The following is a 10,791-nucleotide window of genomic DNA, read 5'->3' on the forward strand; positions in this document are numbered from 1 at the left end:
CATGAGATTTAGAGCTTTTTTTATGCAGAGAGTGAATCATGCTCTGTTTTAAGTGCATTATGATTTCTAATCCTTACAAGTAACAATGGGCTGCCTACACTAACAAAGAATGTGATTTTTATATATATATATATATATATATATATATATATATATATATATATATATATATATATATATATATATATATGATTTGGCAGGTACTGTATCACATATCTATAATCTGCTTCTCATACCTCGGAGGACTTGGCAGATGTTTGCCAACTGGCTGAGCAATTACAAGCGTTAACTGGTAGATAAATATCCAAATAATGCAATTGTGATTCAGACCTATGAATGTAATACTTTGATTTTCACCCTGTCAAGAAAATGAACCGTGGTGAAATGTCAGAAGCTTTGCCTCAGGCGCTGATGTCTGAGGTTCGATCCCCGATAGGGGAAGCAAAGGGGCATACACCAGATGACCCCCAATTAAAGTGAAACATGTGTTGTGCACACAGTCTATACATCATGTTAGTCAGATTTAATATGTTTATCACATCAATGCATATTATATAATCACTCAGTGAATTATTATAGGCGCAAGTTGTCACTTAGCTGGTTTGGCCATTTCCCATTTTCTCTAAAATATATGTTGCATATGGATGAGTCAGAGCTGCCCTAAATACACACAAGTTCTCACATCAAAGTTTTCCTTTATAAATCCCAGCTTTTGCATTGAAAATTGCATACACACATTTCAAGCCTCGTTTTGTGCAAAGGCAAGTTATATAAATTTTACCCCTGGTGTATAAAGAACAAATTTATAGAAAACAATTTTTTTAGCTGGTTGTTTAGTTGGAAAATCCTTGGGTACTGTTGGTTTGACTTTCTGTTGAATGAGAGGTTGCTCATGGAGTCCTGAATGAGGCACATTACCTGCATTGTGAGGGAGCGTCAATTACGGCACTATGGTCATGTGTTTCCCCGAGGGTGATCCAGCTCGTAAGATCCTCATTGTTGGGGACCAGAGTGGCTGGACCAGGCCAATGGGTCACCCACGTAACACCTGGCTGCGGCAGATAGAGGGTCATTTCTGGAGGGTGGGACTGGACCGCGTGCCTGCCTGGGGGGTTGCAAACTTCGATCCCGAGTTGTTTTGTCATGTAATGGGTGCGGCAATGCACTGTACCAATGCATGCTCCCCAACTTGACTTGACTTGACTTTTTGCACTCTCCATTAAACACCTCACTGCACAGTGGTTAACAGTGCTACCAGACAGCCTCAGTGTCTTGTACATAAGTTGCAAAAGTGTGTGTAGTATCTGCATTCTTTTCTTGTTTTTATGGCTTGTCCTTTATCATCTCAAAGTCATTTGATTCTATGCTTACACTTTCAATTTAGGCTGTTCATAACCAATATATTTTCCTGGACAGTCAGTGGTTGCAATTCTCTCAGTTGTCTTAATAGTTAAATCTATGTTGTATTGTTTTCTCAGATAATGATGATGCCAGAAGGTATCACAACGATTTGATGCCAATTAGGAATTACCAAGCACCAGCATCCTATTATATGATACACTAGGGGGCTTCACCCCCTGCTTGCTTCACTCACAAGGTGCGCCCCTATGAGGTGATTTTTTTATATAATAGAGAGATTTTTTGAAACACAAATAGTGAGTCTCTACAGTCATGAAAAATGAGAGACAGATATGATTAATTAGGTAACATGATATCAACATTCAAACATGTTCACAAAATAAAGAAAGATTCTGGTATGGCCTCACCAAGTTCTCCATGCCAAAAACACCACTGGGGTCACATTAAAAACAAATTTGGAGTATACATTTGTTGAAGTAAAAATATCACACAGAACAAAATTTCATTATGGATTTTTTAACAAATTGGTCAAGGGTCTAAATACTTTTCAGCAAAGTCAGATGGGTGATCATTTTGGTATTTTAACAGGGATTAAAATAATGGGGAATAAGAAGAGGATCTGGCTCATACCAGGAATGTTAATATGTTTGTTTTTTCCACAGTCACTAGATTGCTGACTGACGAAAAGAATTTTGACCAGGACTTGACTTCATCCATCACTGTGCCTTAAAACTAACTGCTGGAACTCATTTTGCATTGCCTTTTGACAAAATGTCAGTTTGAACTGTTTCACTCATCTCATACTTCTGTGCAATATTCACAACATACTGTAGTTTCAAACATTTTCTCTTTGTCATCTCAGCAATACATTGGGATTATCCATCCTGGGACCACAACATGCTATCAGTTTTCTGCTTATCTGAGAAATAATATAATTAGTTATGCCCTGATAATCATGAGAACTATGTCACTAGGCCAATTAAATTATGTTAAAGAAACCTTCACAATGTTAAGTTCTTGGCCAGTAGTGACACCTGCTCATCAGAAAGAATGCCAACATGTTAGATTGGGGAGAGACCGACAGGCTGAAATAGTTGTAGCTTAGAAACTCCACATCTTAATATAAACCATATAGGACAGTGGTCAATGCTGCTGACTAGCAGTCCTAGGGAATATGGGTTGATTCACTGGCATCTAACTGTCTGTGGGGAATTTAAATGTTTTATCAGGGTCCGCATATGAATATTTCCCAAGACTGTGAAGGATAGGTTAATGAAAGACTCTAAATACGTCACGTATGAGTAAATGAATATGAGTGTACATGAGAATGCTTACTTAATACACTGCTGTTTGTTTCAAAGTTCCATCTTACCTTGAATCTGATGCTGCTAAGAATGTCTTAGACCTTCCATGATGATAAAATAAGATGGCTGGAAAAATGAATGAATTTATATTTATGTCAGGGCCCACTAAGAAGTGGTAGGGTCCATTTCTGGTTCTGGGATCTCCAGTATCTCTAGCACAAAAGAGTAGGTGACCTGGTAAGAAGAGATGAGATTCCTCTAATACACTAATGGATGGTGCACATTTGAAAGATAATGGTCAGAGAGGCTATAAGACAAACTTCTATAAGATGTGACATTAAATGGTGAGATTTTCAGTATATTCTGCTTTTAAATGAACTTTGTTTTGTATTTAAGACACTCATAAGAAGTACAACATCCTTTAAGAAGCAGAATCATCTTTATTTGTATTTTCACCTCCTCTTTTTAAAAATACTTATTGTTTCTAATTTTTAATTAAGCATTTTAAAAGTCCACAAGGATTAACAGGTTTTTGATTAAATTTAGTGAAATGCTTTTTATATTGTCAAAAAGTATTTAAGACTTCAATAATGCAGAAAGGCAAAGGTAACTTTTAAACACTGATAGCATAGGATACAGGCAAATGTTACGCAGATTAAATATAAAGTAGACTCTCCAACAACTACCCCTGCTCTCCCAACCTCAGCTAAACCATTTTGCATGAAATTAAATGACAAAAACTGAGAAATGACTGGTCCAAGGAGAGAAATGTATTATTTGTGGAAGACACTGAAAAGTTACAGGGAAGGTTAATGATGATTATCTCATGATCAATTAATCAAATTCAAGAAGAAAATGATCAAAAAAAGAAATTTTCCAAATAAAGGAAATAAAAGATAATCAGTAGATAAGTAGAGCAAGGGGTAGGGCCTCTAATCACAGTAATTGTGACCTATCAACACAGCCTTTTCTGTATTAAATAAGAAAAAATAGAAGAAAGGTCCAGCAGAAGGAAGATTTTTGAGATTTGGTTGCAATAAGTTCCACGCAGCTGCCTATATACATGAATTTTGCTGCCAAGAAAAGTGAAAGTTGTGGTTCAATGTTACAGATTTCAGTCCAGAACAAGAACAAAGCACACAGGCAAACATGGTGGTTATACAGTGGAAAAATGGGAAATGATGTCATCAGACAGGAACCGGACCTGGAAGTTACCTCCTCGGGGCCAAAATCAGAAGTGACATCTTGGGGCCAGAACTGGAAGTGACTGACCCAAGCGGAATTTCCCCTAATCGATCTATCAATGGAATAGAACAAAGATTAGTGCACTCTGTCATCTCCTGGCTTGTAGAGGAATTACCATCTTTTACCATCATATTAAATATTATTTTTTATTTTTTCTCCAGCCGTCTGGAGTTTTTTTGTTTTTTCTGTCCCCCCTGGCCATTGAACCTTACTCCTATTCGATGTTAATTAATGTTGATTTATTTTGTCTTATAATTGTGTCTTTCATTTTTCTATTCTTTAATATGTAAAGCACTTTGAGCTACTGTTTGTATGAAAATGTGCTATATAAATAAATGTTGTTGTTGTTGTTGTTGTTTTGAGCCTTTAACATGCCTCCCATGTACACATGTGTGACAATGAGTAGCAGTAAAATAACACACAGAAAGTTTTAAACACAGAGAACTCCAGTTTCTGTGTTACATCTTGCCTGAAGAAGGGGCCTGAGTTGCCTCGATAGCTTGCATATTCTAATCTTTTAGTTAGCCAATAAAAGGTGTAATTTTGCTTGGCTTTTCTCTACACAGAAAGTTAAAAATAGATGACCAAAAATCAAAAACTGGAGTGACAATCACAAAATAAATGTTAAAAAATTCTGTGGCATAAATTGCAATAAAGATCTGAGGTCAGATTGTAAGGTAAGAAATAAAGCTGTTGAACCACTTAAACTGGAAATTTTCCATGTTATGGTTCAGAGATTTTCTTTAAAATAAAATTCCTGGGAAAGGAAGCATGAAATAAAAAAAAGTCTTTTTAAACGGAAACATTAAATTTAGAAACAGATTTCAATATGATTTGATGTAATATATCCAAAGGTTTCTAAATTTTTATGAGAAAAAAGTTTAAAATTTATATTTTTATGAGAAAACAAACAACAATAGATAAACGTAGAACACTTCCTATGAATTTTTCCAAACTAGAATAATACTAAGGATTCATTTATGTAAGCCAAATACAAATAGGAGGAATGAAAAAAAGAAAAAGTCAAAGCACCAAAGTAAGCAAACAGAAAACAACCCTACAGCCCCAAGAAAGCTAGTTACACCTGTGTCTTCCAAACTGAGTAGCATCCTTACTTTCTTTTCGTCAAAGCCAAACAAGAAGGATTCCTTCACACCTTCTTTTAACTAGCACATCTCTGACATATTTATTTCTCTATCAATACACATTTGTCCAAATAACCTACAAAGTTAAAAAAAAAACCTATTGCACAAAACAAACTTTAAATTCCACCTAGAGGCCAAAAGCAATTTAAAGCACAGTGGCAGTAAATCACCTCTATAGACCAATAAGACCATTTTTTAGCAGTTCCCATTACTTCTGTATGTCTGATCTGAGATCTGCATTGAAAAAGGCCTGTCATTCCAAATGTTTCTATGATTCTTGCTCCTGTTAACTTGTATGTCTTCCCCGATTACATTTCTATGTTAAGTGTCAGATACCTTTTAATTGGAATATATGTTCTACTTAACATACTTCTCTTCGCTTGCTAGGCACACCACACATTGTCTTGCTGCGCTGCCTTTGAAGGATTTAGATGCACAAAACACATTATGACAAGGTCACTCACACTCTATCAGTATCTATATGGTGCAAGCCATATACATAATAACAGGTCAGGTCAGGCTGGGGAGCATGCACTGGTACAGCCTGTTGCTGCACCCACCACATGATGAAACAGCTCGGGATCCTGGTTTGGCAGCCACCCCAAGACAGACACACAGTCCAGTCCCACTCTCCAGAAATGCCCCTCTATCTGTTGCAGCCGAGTGTTACATGGGTGTCCCTGTGGCCTGGCCCAGCCACTCGGGTCCCCAAAAATGAGGATCCTGCGAGTAGTCTGGTTTTACTCCTAAGACCACACCATCGATGGCATCTTGGCACTAAGGGTTCTCTTGGAGAGCAAACATGAATATTGGCAGAGTTTCTTTGAAGGCTTTGTTGATTTTCATAAACCGCTCGACTTAAATAAACAAGCTGCCCTGTGGGACATACTGAAACTTTGCAGGATACCCTCAAGGTAGCTGTATATAATGGCCGGCCTGTATACTGGTACTGTGAGTGTTGTGCAGAGTGGAGGCACATCTGTGTTTTTTCCAAGTTGATTCAATGGTTCGTCAGGAGTCTGTTTTTGCTCCTGCTCTGCTTAATGCTTGCATGGACTGGGTGTTGGTCAGGGTCGTGGGGTCCAGTGGCTGTGAGGCTTCTGTTGGTGACAAAAGATTCATTGATCTTGACTTTGCTGACGATGCTGTGATCTTCATTGAGTCAATGGAGGTTCTGATCGAGGCTCTGAAGTGTCTGGGCTTGCGAGTGTCCTAATTAAAAACAAGATCCAGGCCTTTAATGACCTCTTGGGCTGAGCAGAGATAGTGTTGACCTTGTTGAAAGGTTTACTTACCTTGGTAGTGACATTCATGTCTCTGGTGACTTTCCTATGAAGTCATTAGATGGATTGGGAAAGTTATGTGGTCGCTTTAAAGAGGTGTGTGGTGCTCCTGATATTTATTGAAAAGTATGAAGGTCCAAATCTTTAGAGTCCTGGTGCTTTCTTGCTGTATGGTTGTGAGACATGGACGCTATCCAGTGACCTGAGACGAAGACTAGTCTCCTCTGGTATTTAGTCATCAGAGAATGATAGCAACAGTGTGTTTTTGTAAGTCATAATGATTCCAAGTTGCACATACTACGGAAACATAATGAATTTATTCATAAATTAATTTAAAATTACGGAATGAGAAAATATCAAAGACAAAGAATCAAGTTAAAGGAATCCCTGCTGCTCTTTGGTCCTGCCTACATTGAATCAAACATTTTCCTTTTAAGAATAACACCCTCACAGAAAAAGTTTATATTTGGGTCATCTCTATCCATTAATGCATTTTTAGAGGTTATGTTAACACAATAAATGGTAATTAAATACTGGGAATTTTACTGTTCAAGTACTCCCTTTACCACCTCCTGCCATTCTCTTTCTACTTGTTCTTTCTTTTTATTTCTGATCCTGACCTCTCTTCAGATCACCAGCTGAATATTAACCACCAGCTCATTTGAAAACTGACTTTGGCCATGAATTGGCATTAAACACCTTTCAAGATTTACTTATGGGCACACTCTTAAATTTATTCCAAGTTCGATTTCCTATTAGAACTGCAACTAACATGGTGCCCCTATATACAGTATGTAATATATATCATGCATTATATTTTAGTAGCACTTTTGCAAGGTAACAGCCCAAGTCAAAGAGACAGCATCATGCCTTATGTTGCATCCAGAGCTGTGTACCCTACAGATATTTTGCCACTTTCACTGATTCTCTTTCTTTATGTCTTTATCGGGATGTGATATCAGGTGCCCCAGGCATATGCTAGATCATCTCTCTTCTAATGTCACCATTCCCTTTTTGGGGGTTGTCTTGCTGTTTCCCCTCCAACAACAACATTTATTTATATAGCACATTTTCATACAAAAAAGTAGCTCAAAGTGCTTTACATAATGAAGAAAAATGAAAGACAAAATAAGAAATTAAAATAAGACAACATTAGTTAACATAGAAAAAGAGTAAGGTCTAATGGCCAGGGAGGACAAAAAAAAAAAAAAAAAAAATCTGCAGGGGTTTCAGGCCATGAGACCACCCAGTCCCCTCTGTGCATTCTACCTAATATAAATGAAAATGAAATTGTCCTCTTTGTGTTTAGGGTTCTCACGGACGCACTTGATGATGATGGTCATGCAGACTTCTGGCTTTTAATCCACCACTGTTGGAACATCACGGTGCTTTAAAAAGACACCGGAAAAAGAAACAGAAGAGAGAGTAGGGGTTAGTACAGATTTTAGAGCCACCATGAATAGTTATTACAGTATAATGATTGGATATACAGAGTATCAGGATTAAATCACAGTGAGGTTATGAGAAGGCCATGTTAAAATAATGTTTTTCAGCAGTTTTTTGAATGTTTTAGATGAACATTGAACATTTCTACTCAAATGTCTTACACTTTTTAGACACTCAGCCCATTGCTTACTTTTCTAGGTTCTTTTAAGTCTTGGTGACAACTTAGCCAGTTATGTGACACCTTTCACTTCTAGATTCATCAGGCTATTTATAAAAACACAGAGCAAATTCTTATACAAAATCTAAAACTCATTTAATTTAATTCAGTGCCAAGAGGGGGGCATAAAACCTACCCTGGGAGAACTAGGTCCGAGGCAGAAAACAAAGCTTGACCAACCACCAGTCCATCACAGTGTCCATTATTGCACAAAATTGCACTTTGCCATTTCATGTTAGTATGCACTGATTTAAGGATGTGAAAGGAGAAGAGTGGAAATAAATCACACACGGGAAGAACAAAAAAAACTTCATGCTGCCTTTGACACGGCACAAGGTCAGATTACAAGAAGGTGTATCTACTGTACGGGGAAGCAATGCAATCTAGTATGTCACTATGCCTTCCAAATATACAGAAAACATACAACCAAGAAAACTTCACAGAAATCTGATAGAAGCACCTCATTTTAATGATCTAGCATCAGAATCAGCTGATATTGAAGTGATGTCAAATTACCTTTTACAATGATGTGGACTGAGTACAGACACAACACCATTTAAAAACTTATAAATATACCAATATATTTTTTATTATAAATTATTTTTATTACAAAAAATACATTTATTTTCTACGGCCACAAGATCTTCTTAATGATGAAAAAAGCCTGATATTAAATGTCTTCATTTTATTTTCTGAACATAAACAGAATTTAATTTTTAATATGAGTGTGAGGATTTTATGCAGAATTTATTTAAATAGATATAATTGGAAATGTATATAGGTTTATGCATACTAGCTCATCAAATTTAACTATTGTAGAAATAAACCAGCGAGATATTTGTTGGATTATGGTGCCCCCTTTTGACTTCTGAAGATATGTATCCTTTAAGCAGATATTGTTTAAGATTGCAAGCTTTTTGGCTGACAGCAAAGTTTAATTGTGTCATTGTGTTTACTTGCTGCGCAAAAATACATTGCACTGTCTGATGCTTCCAGGCTCTTGATTGTCAGAGTTCCATTAGTTGCTACATTATGAATGATTTCATATTTCTCCTTGCTGAATCCAGGTTCATGCTGTGGTTCGCTGCCCTGAGCTGAGTACACGATTAACCGGATTCCTTCATCTGGGAGCTGTCGGTAGAAGTACATTTGATAGTATGCTGCATCATCGTGCACACATTTTATCACTTCAGAGTTCCCTATTCTGCTGAAGGTACGTTGTGGGGTCTGTTTCACTGTAATTCCATCTCCCCCAGCTGCAAAAAAAAAAAAGATTGTCATTTTGATATTCATTTTACACTTGAATTTTGCCCAAAATCATTCAGACTTTGCAGAACCAACCAGGGAAATATCTACTATGTTCACATTTATTTAAATAAAACAACTTACTGATTAAAAACAAACAGAAGAAGAGTAAAGTTAACATCTCTCCTGCAAAATCATCTGGCTGACAGTGACTGCTTTATGAAATGTTTAATGCTGTGTCAATGTGATCACTCTGGTGCACACGCTCAGGAAACAGCTCCTCATGATGTCACACAGCCAAAAATTATGAAATGAATAATGAAAAAACACAACAACTAAGCAATAGGAAATATTCATGCAATTTATCATTTAAGAAAATGTCTGTGTTTCTCAAACATACTGAAACATGGTGAGCTACACAGTACATTTGATGGAGGTTTAAAATAGGAAATAAATTTCATGAGTTCAACCAAAAGGTAATACTGTAATTTTATTTTGAAAATACTTAATGTAATAAATCTAAAATGTAAAAACTACCCTCACTTGATACTTCCTCTCCCTCTCTTCATGGATCTATTAATTTACTGAACCTCTTTGCAGGGCGTTTACATATGATTCTTTCTACTATCTCTTTATTTTTGGAGTGTCATTTTGGAATTGTGTAACATAAGGGGTGAACTACTGTATCTTTTAAAAGTAGTTAATAAAAATTAGAAGAACAAACAATCAAACAAATAAATACATGTTACCAGTAAACAAGGGAGACCTTTGGGAACTAGAAAAAAAAGAATACACAAAGATAAAATATGGACATTGTGTGAGACGTTGTGCCTGGAAGGAAGAAGGAAAAGAAATCATAGCTGTTTTTGAAGACCTCTTACAGTTTCAGAGTTTTGTTAGCAGCACTGTATAGCTCACTCAAATACACAGATGCAAACTAGCACTGTGGATGCTATAGTGGGCAACACTTCTGTCTCTCTTCCCCATGAATGATTTCTGTGCAAATTATGTGCCAAGTTGTTGCCTGTGGGGTATTTATGTACTTTTAAGTCAAGTCAAGTTGGGAAGCATGCACTGGTACAGTGCGTTGCCGCACCCACCAATCGACGAAACAGCTTGGGATCCCGGTTGGCAACCCCCCAGGCAGACACGCGATCCAGTCCCATCCTCCGGAAATGACCCTCTATCTGCCGCAGCCGGGTGTTATATTGGCGACCCCTTGGCCTGGTCCAGCCACTCGGGTCATCAACAATGAGGATCCTATGAGCTGTATCATCCTCGGGGAAACGTGCTACACGGCCATAGTGCCGTAATTGATGTTCCCTCACAATGCAGGTAATGTGCCTCATTCAGGACTCCATGAGCATCCTCTCATTTGACACAACATCAAACCAGCGGTACCCAAGGATTTTCCGGAGAGACACAGTACCAAAGAGTCCAGTCTTCTTCTCAGGTCACTGGATAGCGTCCATGTCTCACAACCATCTAGCAGGGCAGGAAGCGCCAGGACTCTAAAGACTTGGACCTTCGTCCTTTAACATAGATAT

The 10,791-nt window shown here is 37.4% G+C and overlaps 1 gene segment (V, D, J or C); it reads right to left on the bottom strand.

The window, feature by feature from the left end:
• Positions 1 to 8,899: 8,899 nt before the first annotated feature.
• LOC120526447 lies at positions 8,900 to 9,475 on the bottom strand. The segment is given in 2 exon segments: positions 8,900 to 9,255; positions 9,389 to 9,475. Coding segments are annotated over 2 exon segments (393 nt in total).
• Between the last annotated feature and the right edge of the window lie 1,316 nt (positions 9,476 to 10,791).

The sequence above is a fragment of the Polypterus senegalus genome, chromosome 3 (genome assembly GCF_016835505.1).
Source record: "Polypterus senegalus isolate Bchr_013 chromosome 3, ASM1683550v1, whole genome shotgun sequence".
NCBI lineage: Eukaryota > Metazoa > Chordata > Cladistia > Polypteriformes > Polypteridae > Polypterus > Polypterus senegalus.